At 33.5% G+C, this 21,152-nt stretch overlaps 1 protein-coding gene across 5 annotated transcripts in view; it reads left to right on the top strand.

Moving 5' to 3' along the window:
* Nucleotides 1–360: 360 nt before the first annotated feature.
* LOC149078975 (cell adhesion molecule Dscam1-like) overlaps nt 361–21,152 on the top strand; it is a 348,553-nt gene continuing 327,761 nt past the window's right edge. For all 5 annotated transcript variants that reach the window (XR_016193867.1, XM_089241217.1, XM_089241216.1 and 2 more), the window contains exon 1: nt 361–702. Coding sequence is in view for 4 of the 5 variants with exons in the window: in XM_089241217.1 (XP_089097343.1) it covers nt 597–702 (106 nt within the window). In the remaining variant the exon portion in view is untranslated. The remainder of the gene's footprint in view (nt 703–21,152) is intronic.

The following is a 21,152-nucleotide window of genomic DNA, read 5'->3' as shown; positions in this document are numbered from 1 at the left end:
GTTCATTAGAAAAAAAATATCAACCTAAATTATTTCTTCTAAAAAAAGATCCGTAATTCTATGACGTATAATGTACTTTTATGTTGCGTTGCATACATTCTGGCATCATATTAGCTCGGCGTTGTTGCCCTGATAATGAAATTAGGAGAGGCGCAGAGCTTCCTGTGAATCGGTCATTAGGTTCGTCGTAATATCTCATCCAAAACCCTTCCCTCACTCTCAGCTTCCTTCATGCGAAGAACTTCTCCGAAAACTCCAAAAACACGTGTTCGAGGCAGGAAAACAGAGCTATTGCACTACTGCGCTGGCGCGAAAATTTTGTTCGAACCTTGTCACACAGAGAAGCGCTCATTCCGGGGGCAGCGGCTGATCGGAACGCACGTCTTTTCCTCTCTGTCTCTCTCTTCTCTTGTCTCTCGCTGTTTGTTTCTGTCTCTCATATTTTCGAAACTTCCGTACACCTGGTCGATGTACTTTTACCACGACTGCGCCCCCGCTCTTGGAAAACTTCTGACTCTGTACTGCGTTGGGAGATCGTCCTCCGGTGAGCGCATGTGATTTGGCGGACGAAGACTACCAAGTATTGTTCGAAAAGAATGACATCGTGGTACATGCTAATGGAATTTCTAAAACGCTCTTCAATTACACTGAAGTGTTACGCACTATTGCTTACATACCTGTGGATTACATCCTCGACAGCAAGTAAGTGAGACGGTTTAATTTCTAAATTTATTGCTGTTAAAGAAAAGGAAAATATAAGGGAGTTCAAAATCTATCAACACAAACAGCCGTAAGGGCACTACAGTTTCATATCGAGAAAAAATGAATCACGAAATACACGAAATATCATGTTTTGAAATCATGTTTATCTTTGTTTTGCTTCTGTTGTCCAATTCCATTTAATTTTTTCTTTCTCGTAGAAAAAAAACATTAATATGAATAATTCGTGTTATGAGAACTGAAACAAAAAAATAAAACCTTTAATATTGAAAATCTAATGTGGTTATATACCAGTATTATCTGTACAAATCGGCTGTGACAAACTCTATGGATGAAAGTTTAACAAGTTTACTAAAAAAAAAAACGAAACTTACAGAATTTCGCAAGTTTAATTCTGATAACTTCAGGAAAGTATTTTTTCCCGTTGTTATGAAATAAAGTTTGGTTTTTTAACAGAGAATATATAATTCATGATTTCTCGAATATTTTCTGGTATTATCATTGAGATTAATTGTTAAAAGATACACATTTGATTATTATATGCATGTGTTTCTCTAAGTAAAAACATAAAACTTTTATTTAGAATTCATTAACTGCCACATACACTGATACTGCCATGTTAATGAAGCATTTTTTGGGATAAAAATTTTCTTTATAATAATCTAATGCATTTAAACGAATATTTCCTTGAAGCGTTCGGTTACAAGATATAAATCATGTTTTCTATACATAGTAAAATTTGTCTCATTAACTATAAATAGGTTGTTATGATTTTACTCATGTCGCAAAAGTAAACTGAAACATATATTTTTTTTCTGTGCCAACCTAATGAACTGAAATGAAGAAAGAGATGACGAAAAGAAGGTTTTCCTCATTTTTCTCTAATTTTCCCGCATTATTTACTAGCAGGAGAGCAATAGTTTAACCGACCGTAAATGCGACTGTCACATTCATTTACGTACATAAAAATAAACACAAATAACTATAAATTTTACTTTTAGATATTGATTCATTTCAAATCCAATTCAGTTCAAAGAAGTGTCAATTATACAAATGGATCAACTGAAAGGCCAGTCGTGGTCCAGGCTCTGTCCCTGGTGGGATGTAAGCCATTTACCCGGAGGGGTTGGACCACGCTGGAGAGAGCCGGCCACGCCGGGCCCCTTAAAAAAATGGATCAACTGGTTTTAGAGTTTAAACTCTTTTGAATATTGCAAAAGAATAAAAGCAAATTTTTAAATTTGTCTATTCAAAAAACATGTTTATCAATACTTTTAAAAACGTAAAATTACACAGATTTTCACTTAAATGAAAATTTGAAAAAAAAAAGTCACAAAATTAATATACAGTGATGAGTGATTCAAAGTGAAACAACATCGATTTTCTGAATTATTCTTTTTTTAAACATTTTTTTCTTTCCTGTTGAAAATTGCCAAACACATTAGCGACTAAACGGTGGTAATGGGAATTATACAAAAAAAGGGGAACACACAAAACGAAGAGAAAACTTGACTTTATTTATTTTTTTTGAATGTGATTTGCAAATTTTGAGCCTACGAAAAAAACATAGATGTGTTTCATCACACTTTCCGCGTGTTTTCGCTTTTCGGGTAAACAATCCCTGCATTTAATGTTGCTTTTTAATATAGAATCATCTACTAAAAATGCGGTAGAGGTAATTTTCAAAAGGATGACGCGAAAAAATGAATTTATTATGTTTTACCTTGTTTAGTTACACAATAGTTTTCAAACAAAAATCACGTTCTTTTCTCTTTTTCTATTCTATCAGCGCACGTGCGAGGAAATGTTCCGTGAGCGAATGGGTTGGGCCTCATAGACCCATACTTAATTGCATAGCATTTAAAATAATTATACACTATATTTTTTAGAGTATTCTGATACATTTATTATCACATCATTTGACATACGACATGAACAAAAAATAAATACAATTTACTACCGCCGTACAAATTTACAGTAAATTTCCAATTAACAGTTCTGGATTTCTCGTAACATAGTAGTAATTAAAGCAGGACTTCAGTAATAAAAATAATTAAATGATTTTTTTATGTACGTGAAATGAACCTTATAATATGGAAATAGGAGGGAGAGTTAAACTCAGGGTAAATTAAGTCTATCATTTAAGGAAAAAAACGATTTTACTAAAATTGTTGTTGCAGAGTAAAAAAAAATTATAATTTCACATTCTATAGTGGCAAACTATTGAAGCCAGACGTAAAGAACTTCCTTCATATATTGATATCTGATTTTTACAGTAATTTTGAAATATGACGTCAATTAAAATTAAAAAAAAGATGCTTCACTGTACGGGTTGAATCCCACAGACTCTGACACAGACGAATCTTACAACACTTCCGGAGGAAAGAAAAATAGTCACCGCCCCCAAAGTTGGCACAGTACATAAACGAGCTTAAATGGATAAATTAGCCTCAAGAAAATTGTTTATATCAGCTGTCGGTAAGAGAAAACATATATATATTCATTTCACTAAGACAACCCGTACCCTCAAGGATAAATTATAGCAATGAAAGGAAATTTACTATGATGTATAATTAGATAGATTGAATGGAATAATTGAGTATATTAGAGAGAGAGAACGATATACTGTATTACATTTCATTCAAATATTCACTTTCTTTGATGAAGAGGAATTTAACTATATTTCATGGCTAGTTTCAATACTTTTATTAGATCCAATTTTCGAAAAAGTTTCGAATTTTTGGAAGTTGCTTGACATCGTTAAATAATCATCCACTTTTTGAAAGAAGACTTACTTTGATCAGTTTTTCCTCCTGTGATGCGCAGTGATATCAATAATCACTATCAAAGCATTTTATTTACAGACTAAATATATACGATTAAAATTTTTGATTCCACACATGAAATTAATCAAAAGTTACTAATAAGAGTGTTTTGTTTGTCCAAGAGAAAATTCTGTATTTAAAGAGGATTTATATATATCTCGTTATTAAATAATTCATTAAAAGAAATTGAGAATACACGTAATTTTTATAACATACACACGCGAAGCTTTCTGGACTAACGTAAAGAAAGAAGTATTTACATTTCATAAGATTCACAATTTAATTCATGTGATATTAAACTATTTAGACAGACTAACGAAAAGAAATATCGGATTTAAATTAAGAATAAAGATGTGTGTGTGTGTGTGAATGCACTTGGTTCAAAAATTTTATTTGGTCCTTTTTTGAATATATATAATCTTCGCAAGAAGCTGAATGGAAAATAACATCAATTTTTAATTAATGATGATAAGTATCGGTATTAAACCAAAAAATTGTATTTAAATAAACTTTACACAAAATACTGTAATTCTTCCACTTTCAAATCAAGAAAACAGAACTAAAAATATCTGAATTATGTGCAGCGTTATAATTCAGACATTATAATCTACTCGAGATGTGTGTTTACTCATTCCTCAGATTTGACCAATTGCAGTTGATTGAAAATAACCGAATAGCTGAAACAGTTATTAGTTTGAAACTCAAGTCGACATTCATATTCAAACGATTTTTATTTCTTAAATTTAAAGACAAATTTTTACCAATTCAATGACCATTTCGTTCTGGTGCGCGTATATGGAAAGCAAAATTATAAACAGGGTGATCTGTTAATGGACCGAAAAACTCAGAGGGTTGTTAGTAGATATCAAAATTAACAAAAATTGCAATAAAACATGGTGTCGCAACACACGGTGGGAGGGTGAAAATCGCGAAAAACGCATGCAGGTTTCGGCGTCTGGATGGAAGGACAAAAAAGGCAATGATAACTACGGAAAGATTTATCTCGTTAATTATTACAAGAGTTGTTGGAAGTGGCGGCCGCTGACGTCATTGTGCAGTCTACAAACACATAAAAGCGATTTCAGGACGCGCTCGAAAATACCAGGTATGCTTTTTGATGTCTGCCACAGCGATGACAATATGCGGTACGAGATCCTCAGGTGTTTCCAAAGGCGTCGCATAAACGAGTGATTTAAGTTGACTCCATAGGAAAAAGTCACACAGATTGAGATCCGCGTGAACGTGGAGGACAAGCAACGGGTCCAATCTAACTGCTACACGTGCTTACTACCGCAGTAGCGCTAATTTACATCGTCCGCCACGCGGGATCCTACCCAGCGCACGAGACGCTGCTTACGTCAGATATGGTGAGCGTACCCACGAACGCATTCAACGATCAACTGAAATCTCCCTTTCGTCTCCTCTGGACTCAGAGCCTGCATGCGATTTTCACGATTTTCAACCTCTCAACCTGGTTTGTGACACCATGTTCCATTGCAATGTTTTGTTCTTCTTAATATCTACTAACAACCCTCTGAGTTTGTCGGTCCATTAACATCCTGCAGATAGTAGTAAAGAATTACGCTGTGCGGCCCTGTGCTTTCTCAACGGACTGGGATCATAACATAAGTAACAAACCATTGTAGAGGAATAAACATGTCTGGAAAGCATTGTTAGGTATCCACGGTAACTAAAACAAACATTTCTAAAGCGATTTTTGATGCTGTTAAATCATTGTTGCCCGACAGTTTCTTGCCAATTTCGGGCGTTTGCCCAGCTCTAATGAACTTTTATAGCCTATCGTTCAAGTCGGGTCCAGTTTGGTATACAGTAAAACCTCGATTTACTGGTACTCAGTGGACCAAGAAAAATATTGTTGTATAAGATTATCATGATATATATCGAGAGGCAGCAGTTTTAATGTTAGTGCAAACAAGACTTGGAAAAATTATGTTCAGGGATTTATCGTTATATCAAGAATCGTTGTAAATCATATGAAAAATTTGACAAAAATCGTCAACAACTGGAGACTGGTATAGAGAACACATACATACAGACAGAAATAACAAAATATATATACATGTATATATAGATGCAAAAAATATATTTCTTTTTATTGACGGACTTATATATATAAGTCTTATATGTTCCTGATTATTCATAAAATCCGAAAACTTCATCTGATACCATTAAAAATGTACACACATATTTTGGGTTTGCTTTATTCATGCAAATATTCTCTATATAATACACAAAGCGTGCGCATTTTATTCGATAGGTATGCTTTATTTGAAATTAATATGAATTTAAGTATGTATCTAGCATGTTTTCACACGAATATATTTCTAACACGAATGAAAATATAAATATAATATCCTTAAAAAAAAGTAGGCTTAGACGTAATTCTCGTTTAGAGAATTCCTTGCTCTTTTTTCTCTAGATCTATCTTTTACAAGAAAATAGTGAAGCACAAAACTACAAAGTGATAAGGAATGATTTGAGATCGTTCGGATAGAGTAAATTTTTTCCCTCGAACATAAAAATGAATACATATCAGATTTTGCATGTATCTTATTTCAATTCAAACTGTTCATCTTGCCTAACGTCATTTGTATGAATCCGAAAAATATTTTTTGAATGATATTTTTTCAATCCGTCTTTTTTTTGCTCGAATTTTTTTATGATTCATTTCGATGAATTTCATGTATAAACATGTGTATTCCAAACATCGAAATTGTGATTCCAAAAGTAGTTTTTTTAGCTTACTAAAACCTCACGGACATACGAGACATACATATGGATGTAAACAATACGTAACTTAAGATACGACGAATCATTTGCCGTACTTTTTCGATATCGGCAAAAAGATTTCATACCTGTAGAAATCATATTTACATTATTCACAAATCAGAGATTCACGTATTTTGTGTGTTTCGGAAACGGTTTTATCTACACACATATGCATACATTATATACAAATAAATTTCGAATGAAGAGGAAAATGCAAACGCCTGTATCGGGGGAAAATAGTGAAATATATCTTTTAAAACGATTGCAATATTTCCAATTCACGGATGGGTGGGGGGAAGGGAGGGTTAAAATGCCAAAGAAATAGTTTGCCAGACAAATCGGATGTCGCACAGCACGCGAGACGTCGGAGATTTTTCCCATGCTATTTGAATTTATGGGGCATCGTAACTACTAGAGAATCCCCTGGTGCTAAGAAAAATAACAGAACAGAGAAATCACTTTTATTACCAGGTATCATTCCTGGCGTTTCCGCCTAAGAGTGAGTGTTTAAATCCTGCTTTGGACGTTAGATGCCTTTGTACAACATGAATAAATTATTTGCACCATTCTTCCTCGGTCTCCTATATAAAATATGGTAGAGTTGTTTCCCGTAACAAAAGCAAATTGACCTGGGGTATGTTTTTTTATATTTATTTTTCTTTTCACCGAAGCTGCACTTTATTGAACCAAAAATGGACCTCCTTTTTTTTCCCGGAATAACAAATTGTAAGATGTAGGTAGATTAAAAAAAACTTAAATATTTCATACTATGCAATGCGAGGGAATTGGGAATTGCAGCAAATTTATAAGAATGGTTTTTATTTTTTTATTTTGAGCAATCATTATTTTGTTTGTCACATGCAATTTTGTGAATGAATACAAAAATAATTTGTATATCATATTGTACTAATTATAATACCTGTTGTGCAGCGTGTGTGTGTTTTCTCCAATTACTAGGAGGATTGAAAAAGTGGCAAACCATTATATAAAGGAATGAACTATCACACACGATAGTGGTGACTAGTGACAGTAAAGAAGTAGCGAACCATTGTAAATGCATATGCACGTTTCAAACGCGTTGTTGGGGAACTACGGTTAACCAAAGTAAACATTCTAAAAGTCATTGTGGAGGCTATGTAAAGTAGCCTATTGCCCAATCCGGGTCCTGATATATATATATATATAACATGTTGGACTATTTTCATTCCATTTTTTCCCATCCAACATGTTTTTGTTGGCTGGGAAATAGTCGCTTCCAGTGAACGACATCCTTAAGCAGGTCATCCACTGAAAGCTGCTACTACTACTAAACCAGACATGCACCTCGTCCATATTCCATTGTGGAACTTCTAACGAATTGGAATGTGCGTGTCCGTGTTGTGAACCTACCGTAAAGTTTGTTTCTGTATAATGCTTGCTATGCGTAGTGTTGACATCTACCATCACCTTTTCAAACCACGAGTGAAGTGCAATGATTGATTTTATCGTTGTAGGCCTGTTGCTCTCTGTGACGAGGCTTTTTAAAGGGAGATCGGTTCGCATTAGCGCCTCGAGCACTGGAAGCTACTACGAGGGATAAAAAGTCACGTTTATACGCAAGATTGGTATCGCGCATACACCAACTTGTTATAGCTCGTAGTAGGTCCCAGTGGACGACCAGCATAAAGCTGCAGAACTTGTTTTTTTTTTTTTTTTTATTCAATACGAAGAGGTTTGGGGATCCACGCTTTGTGGAACATGAAAATATTATTTATAACAATATTCTATCTTTAGCAATATTCTATCAATGAATTTTATTGATTTTAGTAATATCTGTGATCAAATAAAAAATTATACCTTCATACGCGGGATAACCATTTCCATTGAGGAAAATAATGTTTGTCGCAACATTAAATATGGACTAAATTTGTAGGCAAAATTTGTACGAAAAAGTTTCTGATTATTGCTAAAATTGCTGAAGACTGGGAGAATGAAGAACTGCAGCAAATAATTAACCAAAACTTCATGAGAAAGCATTTACATGACTGGGGACTATTTCTATTAATAAAAATAAGGAAAAATACGATCTGAAATGCGGGGAAATGCGGACTTTTACTGTCATTTACTTTCTTAACCATTGGCTAACATTACAAATTGGCAAAATCACATATTGTTGCTGGAATGGCTGTAAATTATGGACGAGCGAGAAATTAAGGACTACTAGAGTACTCACAGCAACTCGAAATGTAGTTGACGAAAAAACGTTGATCATCACAAGAATGTGAGATGAGTATTCATAATAATCATAATTATCATATTATGCTTTATAAATTACGAGAGTTATATCTTCATTCACCATTTTGAAACAAAGATTACAAATTCGAATAAGCTTCGTTGAATAAAAAAAAAAAACCAAAAAAATGTAACAATTGTATATAGTCGGAACGAACAAAAACACAGGAATGTCCCGTAAAGTACCGGACACATGGACACGTAACTCATACAGTATGTAAAGGTCCGTCGAATAATCTCAGATATTTTACCAGTCCTTGAGTTCAGAAAGGTTGAGAAACGCTGTTTTATGCAAAGTAACTGAACTTTGCATTTGTTTGCAAGAGAAATAATTTGATCATCTAAGAATGGAAGCGAAAATGTATACGACAATTATTTGTTTTCATTACGCTTTCCGCTCACAACGTAATTCCTTATACTCTAGTGCACTCAGAATTTGGCGGAAAAACGAAATGAAACATCTCATACACTTTGGATACATTTGTTTGCATTTTATTTTTCTTTTAATCTTTCGAATTTCGAGATGGGAATTGAAAGTGTGTTGTAAGAGAAAAGAGTACGCGAACATCATGCGGTAATTTAGTCTGGCATAGTTCGATGTTAATGTTTCCGGAGTGTTCGTCTATAATGAATTCCCCTCATTATCATATAGCGAATTGCAAACGGCTTTATGGTAACAACCCGAGGGCCTGAAAAGGTTTAATGATACTCAAGAGAAATATGGTAAACACATCCGAGACGGGCGCTTGAACGCCAGAGCGAAAGCATCTCGTGAAAACAGACTTGCGGCCCCCACCCGAACTCTTGAAAGTGCTTGCTTTTGTTAGCACGTAATGGTTATTCTACTAGGTCTGTACCGCAGTCGAATGGGCTTCAGACCATTAGTTAATGAACAAACGCCTGCCAAATGATTAAAATTAAATATTCAATGATCTATGACGGTGAGGTAAACACTTTGGGGATACCGACTTTATCTGAAGTTTATTTGAGGGATAAATTATTTCAATTGGAATTGAACGGAACATATCAATCTAGCAATAAAAAAAAAGTCTGCTCGATTTAGTACACCAGATTGGACTCTGATTTATAAATTGCTATTTATTATCGTTGTGTTTAATCGTGTTACGGAAATTTCGTCTCTGACATTTTGCCCTTATCATGTTTAAACGGAAACCCTGTGCTCAAAAACAAAATTAAAAAGTTTAGTTCAGAAGTAATTAAACCGAAAATTGAATCGAATTAAACTCCCCGGTACATTTCGCTTGCCTTGAAAGTATGAGTGACCAAGTGAATGCGTGAGTGACAGGAAGAGTGAAAAAGTGAGTGACAGTATGTGACCGTATGAGAAACCAATTGATTGTGGTCGTTTATGCGGTCACCAACTTGATCATTCGTATGGCCACTCCCTTCATATCTCATACGGTCAATAACTAGATCACGAAAACGGTCACTCATACAGCCTTACGTACTCTTGATCACTCATACGGTCACCAACTTGTTCTCTCATACAGTAACCAACTTGATCATTAATATTATCCCTCACTTGGTCACTCATACGGTCACCAACTTGTTCTCTCATACAGTAACCAACTTGATCATTAATATTATCCCTCACTTGGTCACTCACATGGTCATGTACTTGGCTACTCGAACTTCCACTCATATGGCCACTTACTCGCTCATACAGCAACTCACCGATTAATCTGGTCCCTCACCGAATCACTTAGTCGTTCACACAGTCGGTCACTTCCTCGGTCACTCATACGCTCGAGGCAGCCGAAATATCAGGGGCAAAATTTGCAAGTACGAAATGTATCGGGAACAAAACTTACCAGGGGCAAGATGTTGCGGACAAAACATAGAGGTGGGGGGATCTCGGAGATGAACATTTTCCGGTTTCCTGAGAAATCATTTTGGATATGCCTGAATTTGAAAAATAGAGGAAATAACTCAATTTTTGTTCAATGTTTGAGATATTTGCTTGTACTCGCAACTAATCATTCAGGTTTTTTTCTTTAATTAAATATCCCAATTGAAACATGGTACTTTAAATTGACGTGAAATCGATTGTTAGTTACTTTAATTTTTCCTTTTCAATCTTTTTTTTTCAGCTTTCAATTGTATGTGCAGGGTGCATGGCACACTTCCATTATAAAAAAAAAATATCCAAATAACGTGTGGTACTCAGATACAGCATTTACGATGCATAGAGGTTTTTTTTTATTTTGTGCAGTTATTGAAATAAAAATGTTAACTTTTTATTTGCACATCCTCTGCTCAAAAACCCAATTAGAAAGTTGTTGCTCTGTCTCTCCTGACGCAAAAAAAAATCCACGTTTTCAAGTGCAATATTCGCTGAGGTATTCGAATTCGAAAAACAAAGGAGGAACGTTGGGAAAAAACAGCGTAAAATGCAGATCGAACGGCTTACCCGTATTTAACACTGTTTTTTTCCAGACTTTCCTCCGTTCTTCGCATTTAAATATATCACTGAATATTGCACTTCTTTTTGTTTGCATCAGGAAAGACAACACAACAATTTTCTAATTCGGTTTTTGAGCACAGGGGCTTTTCCGTACAAAAAGTTAACAACACAATTTTGATGACAATGCATCCCTTTGCAATATCAATGTCATATCTGTGTACAACTCGTTATTTGGATACTTTTACTAATTTGAAGTATGCCTCTAGGACCAACCGTTCACCAGTAAAATATTGTACACCCTGTTAGCTATGAACCTTGTATATTAAAAAAAAACATGAAAGAAAAGAAATGTTTGGTTAAATATAAACAGGATGTGCGGTCTGAAAATATTAAAGTGTAATAGCTTATAAAAAGGGAATCACATATGCTAAGTTAGTTAGCAAACTGCTGCACCGTATATAAGGGATTGCTACAAGATTTTTTACCAAGGTCACGCATGCGCATTCCCGGCAGCTGCTTTGAGACGCTTTTCGCAGCAGTTGCACTGATGCGTGGGGCTGACGTGTTTGACTGAAGTTGGTTTTCTATGGTTCCAACTCTCAGGTGCAATCTCTCATTTGAATATCATGAAAAATTGTCAAAAACTTCCTTCACAGATTGATTATTGAATTAACAGATAACTTCACACACACACAGAGAGAGCAATCAGTCCTAAAAGATATAGAACCTACACAGTAACGGGATACAGGCAAATTGACCTGCCGAGTTGATTGATTTTACATCGGAAGACAAACGACAGGCATTCCTCGCAAATAAACTTGACGGTAATGTACAGCTCACGCACTGCACATTCCATGTTATAAGTTTATGAGAGGAATGTTTACGAGATTCATGTGTGTCTTAGTACTATCGGAACAGAACCAACGGAATCGCTTACGTTGAACATTATAAACCAGCAATCTGTTATGACGGAATATCACGCCACATTGTGGTTTCCGGATTATTCCGAATATAATTGATAATTAAATTGTTTCTATTAAAAAAAATAATTATTGATCATTGTTATTATACTTGCTTTCGTTGAAGATTTAAAAATAAATAAATAAAGCAAAGGACATGATAAACTCAAGTGTAATGTATACACATATAAAAAATTTCAATCAAAATATATATTTTATTAATTTCAAATTTTTATAAAATAAAGAAAAAGAGGAAAAAAAGAGTGCGCATCTTCATAAAAAAGGGCACCCCAGATAGCACACACAGAAATTAATTGACTACATGACGGGTTAACTCTTTAAGCGTCACTGACGAGATGTCTCCCCCCCCCCTTTTTTGATTGCCGTTGTATTTGTTTAACTCATTGTTGAAAAAAAATAATAATTCTCAATTTTTATTCAATTTTTCGGATGAAATTAAAATTTTTGGAAATTACAAAGTTCAATGAGTCTATTGTATGTTTCAATATTTACCTAACAAAGGAATATGATATTCATGGCTTTTTCTAAAAATGAAATTTTCGAAAATTTTATCCTGATTTTTTAACTGGGAATTTTTTTCCGTGACCATGAACAGCAATAATTTTTTTTCTCTTTCAAATAGAAAAAAATATTGTTTCCTTGAATTTTTTGTCACATGATATATGAGGTTTCCGAATATCACAATCACTAATTATTTCATTCAAATTAATTTATATTAACTAAAACATTTAATTAGTTGTAAATTTACATTATTTACAGAGAAAAACATGCCAAATTAATATATACTTTTTTGAAACTTCTCAAATATGTTATTTACGTAGGACAGTCATTAAGTAAGTCACAAAAGATAATTATAGAATAACTCTCAGTGATAATCACTCCAAAACTGTTATTTCTCAACATGATCTCCATAAATATTTACGCACTCATCCCATCGTTTTATCAGTGCCTCAGTAGCAGATGCATAAACTTCCGTGGGTTGCTGTCTCATCCGCATAGGGCATCTAAAACATCTTCATCATCTGCAGTGCTTGCCTTCAAGATGATTTTTAGTGGACTAAACACATGGAAATCGATTGGGGTTAAGTAGGGGCTGCAAAGTAGGTATTGAAGAAGTTTCCAACCATATTTTTGAATTGTCTCCTGTGTTAGGCGACTTGTATATGCCGATCAACCCGAATCAATTCCTCCACCTGCTGCACTGTTGATTCTGTCTCAATCAAAATGGACGCCCGCGTCAATGTTACGAATTTTTGAGCGGCATTGAGAGAAAATTTCTCGAACCAATGGTACACTGCTCTAAGCGATAAACACTTTTCCTCTATAAACAGGAAAACATTCTTTGTGAATATTTTTTGCTTCGTGTAGTTTTGCCCACAAAAATCTGACAACAGCACGCTGATCCTCTATGGTAAAATCACCGAGCACACCATTACCATTTCGAAATGAAATAGCGCATGCGTGCAAATTCTTTGAGTTGATATGAAAGGAATATCAGATGAATAATCTCATAAAATCTGATCTATAAAAAACATAACCCTATAGATAAGATAGTATGTATATGGGGGCGTTAACACATGCCAGGTAGGATTTTCACTATTCTAGATTTACTTGATTCCCCCCATTAGGGTTAGTCAAGTGAAGATAGAATGTCTGGAAGGAGGTTTCGTAAAGATGCGCTGACAACGTAATTCCCAATTTGTGCATTAAAAATCTGGTAGCAAAATCCAAACGTTATCTTACATAAATTGCATGAAGTTTTATATTTACCAAAATGTTGGGATGAAGTAAACAAATAAAAGTGACTTTTTTTTTTTTGAAAATTACGAATAGAGGTGAGTGATTAAGGTGCCTACAGACTTCTCTGACGTGACATGGATCACGTTGTAATGACGTGGCACATCAGCACAGCGTGAACATACCTACGAAGTCCCATAGGCGAAAAATTTCACATTACACGCATTGCCACGTCAGTGTAGTATGCATACACCTTAACTCGTTTTTCATTGCTTCTCTCATTTACGAACTTTAAATTTTATGAACTATTTATCAAGTCAGTACGGGTTCGTAGAAACGAGCGTCGACTGTAATTTGTACTGTTGTTTCCTGAATGGAAACTCTTTCTACATACATTTTCTTGATTTGCACCTGCTGAAAATCAGAGGAAACCTCAGATAAAAAATATATGGCATTTTGTAAGGGGTTCAGTGATTTATGGTCCATTGCTTGAAGGGATAAGCTGCAAATATACTTGGATTGGCCTATTTCCTCGAAACTTTTGTTTGTTGTTTTACCATTGTTAGCCGTTACTGTTTGAAAAACTTTAGTCCTGACACCCTGTATATAGTCAGTTGACGATTCAACAGCGTAAACATTGATAAAGATGAATAAGAATTTACAAGATTCCCCCATCAAATAAAGATTTCTCAAACTCCGATATCTTAACGATTATTGGTCTGTGATTAATGAAAACTTAGCTGGAGGCGGAAACATCAAGTGTTTCATTAACGCGATATTGTATCTGAAATTTTCTTCGCTACTTATTATTTTCGAGCTTCACACATTATTCAGATATTGGATAATGAGTACAATCTTTTTGTATTATAGTTATTGTATTCCCTGATGTGCTCACAAATACTGCAGTTCTATTTTGAGTGTAGAACCACTTCAAGACTTTTTCAAGATGTTCTCAAATTGGATGAGATGAATAATGATTGAATAAAAATAGCACAAAAGAAGATAAATAAAATTCCAATTATGGAACCATAGGTTATCTTGCAAAAATGTATAATTTTAACATTGCCAATAACATGTATTTAATTTTTTATTGAACACGATAATGAATGATAATATTCAATGTTGTTCGAGTTCTAAATTTGAAATAATAATCATAAAATAACGCAGTAATCAAGCAGTAACAAGCATTTATTATGCACTCTTTTTCCATCTCTACATTACTTTATCTTACTCTCACTAAGCTTGTATTAATAAATATTTCTTTAGGAAGTACCTTTAACATTTTTCTGTTCTTACTTATATTCAATTTTTGACATTCAATTTATAAGCAATCACAAAATTCTGAAAGTATGTTGTCTTCTATATTTTCAATTAACAATTCATTTCTTGATATTTTGTTCAGAAGCTCATCCTAATCACTGCTATTTTTAAAGAATGCTTGTTTTCATCAAACACAAACGTGACTCTCCGACTTTCGAGTACTGCCATGCCCCGTATAAGAGACTACAAAAAAGTATATAGAGCACTTTATCTTATCCAGCCCAGTGACAAGACCACAAATATGCTTATAACTCTCTCCATCTCTATAAGTAGAGTAGGGGGAGAGTATGTTATACTAGTTTCACCTCTTCTACTCCTCTACTGTAAAACATCGCTAGATTTTGTCTGTGTTAGACATTGATTGATGAACCGTATGAAGTAGCGTATTACCGAGAATAAAGAACAAAAATAAATTTTCCTTGTCACAATATATCATTCTTTCCTTTATATTGTTATACCGAGTAAATCTTTGAAGTTTCATTTATGGATACTTTTTAATTGTTTCAATATTATAAAAGTGTTTAAATTTATACTTATATTAAAAAATGTATATATATATATATATATATATATATGCACCTTCAAATTTCCGTTTAACAGACACTACGAATGTGAGACAACTCTATTCAAGAGACGGATATTCTGATGAAAGTTTCTTTGAATAGGAAATTACTTATCCGAAGATGATGTCATTCTTTGCTATTCCTATGAAGATTTCGACAGTTGATTGATACGAAGATAAATCAAGGAAAGAAAATTCAAATATGAATTCGTAAATTACATTCAAAATTCTAAATGTACGGCCCCATTCAGCTCATACGAGCTGTAACGAAAGAGGATTGGTTGGCTTTGTAGTCTGGTGCGCTCACCCGGCAAGTGAGAGCCCGTGGGTTCGATACTCCGCAAGGCCAGTTGAATTTTATTTCTTGGATTTATCTTCGCATCAACTAGCTGTCGAAACCTTCGTAGGAACTTACTTACCTAAGAAAAAGGACCACATCTATTTGAAGGGCAAAAAGTCTGTTCCCATGGGTGTCCCTTATTTAGTGGTTTCACTGCATATGATCAGTGATAAAACGAATTGGATTCAACTGAATTTCAGACGAAGATAATAGAAGGTAATCACAAATGATAGAAATTATTTACAAATCACATAAATTAATAAAACATCACAGAAAACAATTACAAATTATAGAAAATATTTAAAAATCATACAGAGTAATCAAAGTTCATTAAAAAAAAATACAAATTATAGAAACATTCAAAAATCTCAGAAAGTATTGAGAATCATAAGGCATATTTGAAAATCATATAAAATGTTCTCCATGATTTAAAAATAAATAAAAATTTGAAATAGTTAAAAATAATAGTAGTATATAATTTGAGATAGTTATTCGAAAGTTATCGAACCAAATCATAATTTAGGTGAAAAAGTACGAATAACATTACGCATTCTTCTTCAGCAGCACAAAATACTGAATTTCTGTTTATTAAGCTGATGATTTTTTGAGTTTCGAGTATATTTTCAAGTATATTTTATTCAATGAAAAAAGAATAAAAAATATTTGTGTTAAGACAGTCTTTGTAAGCTAAAAAGAAAAAAAAATCCATTGTGTGAACGTTCAAATTAAGAAAAACCCATTTTTATAAAAATAATATATATATATTTTTAAATCTTAGTAAAGCTAGATATGAAAAAATGTTGAAGCAAAAACTTGACTTTTGGAGGAAAAATATCACTGAACGTAATATTTGATTATCATGATATTAGTTTATTCAAGATACAATACTGACAGTCAGTTTATTCAAAAACAAAGTCACATAAGGAGCAACTTACCAAGTACAACAAAAAAAAAGAATACAAACGTTTTTTTTATTCATCAGACGGTCAAATTATTTGACTGAATGAATTTCCCTTACCAATAGTTGATTAGTATATATTTACCTGTATTTTGAAATATTCTAATACTTATTTTTGTTCCGCAGAAATCGTGATATTACATCCTAATAAATTAATCATATAACTTCGCATTGAAACAGTGAATACAATTTGTGATTGGTGATTCAAATTTTTTGTCCGTAGAACTAATTCTGTAACCGTTTACTTTGGAAGTATACGTAAAATTACAAGAAGTTTTCAAATGACATGCGGTTTCTTAAAATGTCATTATTTATTTGTTACACATAAAAAACACCTTTCATACATAGACCATGTACGAATAAACCAAACTGGGAGGTTGATGTCTTGTCTCTTCTGAAGACAATAAATTAATTACACGTTTCCAAGTCCAATATTCACTGTGAGATTTGAATTCGAAAAAATCAAGAGAAATTGAGAAAAAAAGCAAAGAATAACTGAAAACGCTCTTTAGACTCATTTATACTGTTCTTTCCCAACTTTCCTCCAGTTTTTGAATTTAAAACATCTCAGTGAATATTGCAGTTAGAAACGTGAATGTTTTTTTTGTCGGACTCAGAAGAGACAGGACAACAACTTTAGTTTTGAGTTTTTAGCACATTGGGCCTGTATAATAATTTAATTTCTTCATTTTTATGAATACGACCCCTCAAATGAATTACGTCATTTAAAGTAACATCATGCCATTTGAAAACTTCTTGTCATTGGGAGTACACTTCTATAGTCAACGGTTACAGAATTAGTCCTACGGACAATTAATTTGAATCGCCCTGTATAAACATTATATTAAAATAAATACGTTTTAGTTTCAATTATAACTTGTGATTTCAATTCACCCACCTGCACAGCTCTATCCGCAATGCACAGCTGATTCTCGCAAACATTTTATTCTGAGAAAAATTTGCGCGAATCCTTTTCTTCCATGTTAATAAATAAATATACTAAAAATGGTCTATGTAGTGAAATTCAGTTCTTACGGTGTATCAAAACGGAGCCAAATTATTAATGAGAGACTCCATCAGGAACCAGAAGTTTCAAAAATAAACTCTTTCAGTAGGAAAAAAAAACTTGTAAATTTATTTTTTACATCAAAATCTACCACCTTGGAAAACATTTTAACGAGAATTTCTATTTATTTTTTAAATAGTTGAAACTGGTGGAGAAGGTTGTTGAGGGAAGAATAAATAAGCGAGAGAGAGACGGAAAATTACTTCGCATTCCTTTTAACAGCCTGTCGTTTAATTTTCGTCCGACGTTCTATTTTCCGTTCCTGATTTCAATTTTCGCAGTAGAGTTCGTTATATTGCGAGAGAATCGGAATTCAGGGTGTATGCGTACAAAAAAAAAAATGTACGCTGTATAATGGGACAGGAGTAGGGGATACGCTAGAGGCAAAAAAAAAATAAATGTTGAAAAAAAAAAAAAGAATCAGTACCAAACAACTTCTAGCCAACTTCATTCTCGGTTATAAAAAGTATTGCGGTATTAAAAATTTACTGTTTTATATTCCGCTTTATCTCTTACGTACACGATGGTTAGAATTGCAGCACCGACGACGTCAGTCGATGTGGAAAGTGCTTCAGCACGCACAAGCCATCTCGTCCGAAAATAATGTACCCGTAAGCGGTAGCAAAACACGGCTTGAAGCACGTTCGCAGCTTCAGATTCCGAATTCCATTCCTCCCTTCCTTTTCCAAATAGGATTCAAGCTCGGTCGCATTCTATTATACGGCCTCCCGCTCGCTCCTGTTTTTTTTTTCTCTATTGATTTTTCTTATTGAAATTTCCAAATATATATTTTTTTTTTCATGAATAGTTCTTTTTATTTCAAGTTTTCCCATCTTTTCAAAAGATTTAGACAGTCCAACCGGAACGTAAAATAAAAGAATAAATAAATATAAGATACAGAATATTCTTGAAGACGCCCCATAACTTTTATATACATTTCTTTTTTCTAAACACTACTTGAACTATTTTTTTGGAAGAATTTCTTATCTTTAATGAATACGTTTTTTTTTATTGTCTATGAACTGCTCTTGACAGTGATTTTTTGGAATTTTTTCTAAGATGCTTTACCAAGAATTCGTAAAAATGTTCCCAACGCACTGTGATTCTTTATATTACGATAAGATGTTATTTTATGGATGCTCCGGAGAAGATAAATGTTTTGAAAAGACTGATTTGAATCAAAATATTTATGAACTAAAATAAATATAATTAAAAACAGCAATGAATCACACGATATAATGAGGAATTAAAAAATATATTTATCATCACTCAAACGCAAACTAAATTCATTATCTATTTTTTTAATATATTTTATTGAGAGATGCACAAACAAACTATCTGAAATTTACTAGCTAGTAAGATTCCAGTAAAAAATAATTTATCAAATCCTGCCGCTTGACACAAAACATGTAAAATTAAAATTGGTTTCAACTGCAGATTCTGGTCGGTTTATCAAATGTACATAAAAATTTTCACTAATACTGCAACTTAACCGTACACGCACCTCGAATGTGTTTTTTTACGGAATCGCTAACGAATTGGTACGTGATGGAATGTGCGTGTATTTGTGAATTTAACGTGGATTTTGTTTGTGTGTCTAATGCATGTTGTGCGCAATGCTCTCATCTGACATCAATTTTTCGAACTATGACTGAAGTGTGATGATTGAATAATTGTATCATTGACGCGTGTTGCTCTCTGTCTCGTCTGAGAGGTTTTAACTGGGAGATCGACTCGCATTCGCTCATCGAAGTTGAAGCACAGAAAACCAACTTCAGCCAATTGTCATTGTGACGACGGTGGGATTTGAACCCGGATTGTCGCAATATGAGTCCGTCACTATGACAGCCGACTACCACTGTGCGTCAACGAGGTTCGAGCCTGGATCTTCATGATGAGAATCGAGCAAGGTGCCCACACAACCACAAAGCAGATAAATATTATCACGGAGTAGCAAAATTTGAGATTTGTTTTCATTGTTAAACACTGTGTTATAATTAAGAATATACGTTGTTAAGATCGTTTTAGTTATTCAATCGAAACACACACACGAAACATTAATGATGCACTGTTTGCGTTACATTTAATGTTATGTCGAGAATTACCTCTTACAGCACCACCTGTGAGTGAGATTTAATTTTTTTTTCTTACGATTTATCAAAAACAAAAAACTAGGCCATGGTAGGTATTTTAATGCAAACCAAACCTTTTTATACCAATTGTTTGATTCGTTACCATTTCTATTAATAAGTCCACCACTTCATATCCACCATGTGTTATGCATTATAATAATAGTAATATCTACTTCAACTGCATAAGATGCTTATGCCATGCATGGAATTGCAGCACAGTCATATTATTGAATTAAAAGCACTATATACGAGAGGAAACGTCGTTTCACACAGAGAAGACTGTGTTAAATAGTCTTTATGCAAACATTTGTTATCCGATCCATCGTAATTATGATAAGAAATTTACTACCGTCCCAGAATCCCAACTCTCCAATTAAACAGATAAAAGAAAATATAATTAATTAAAATATGATTTTTTTAGCATGTCTGAGGTTGCCATACTATAGGATAACTCCAAAGACGATGTGTTATTTAAATATGATAGAAAATGAAGCAATTATAACAAGGTTATTTTGCTTAAAAAAACATGCAATTAATTAAATATCGTGAGATAAGTACAAATTAATGAGATTTAAAAAAAATGAAGAGAAAAAAAGTGAAATTTTCTGTTTCTGAATCTTTGGTTTGTAGAAAAGAGAATTAATTATAATGCAGAAAAAATATTTAAATTCCACTTTAATAAACACAAGCTTGAAATGAACGTGTCTGTGAATGTGAGCGAAAATATCCGAGAACAGACGTATGTTTGGTGGAATATATTTTTATAAATGCCTTTTTTTTTTGTTATCTTGCCCATTTATTTCGCTCGACGTCTTTCTATCACGCCTCAACGACTACAGTTAATTGATGTTTTAAAATGATATTTTTGGGAACACCGCAAGGCTTCCACACAAAGCTTAGCTCTTTTCATTAAGAAATAAATAAATGAAAAAATTCAGTTCTCTTTCTTAATTAGACTTTGTGAATTATTTTTATATTTGAAAGCATTTTTTATGGGCTGTATCCTTCGTCATTTCGTTAGATATC

Source organism: Pholcus phalangioides, unplaced genomic scaffold (assembly GCF_987345545.1).
Source record: "Pholcus phalangioides strain wild (caught in Gottingen) unplaced genomic scaffold, Ppha-v1.0 ptg000013l_1, whole genome shotgun sequence".
Lineage (NCBI taxonomy): Eukaryota > Metazoa > Arthropoda > Arachnida > Araneae > Pholcidae > Pholcus > Pholcus phalangioides.
This window is presented reverse-complemented; position numbering and strand designations above follow the sequence as displayed.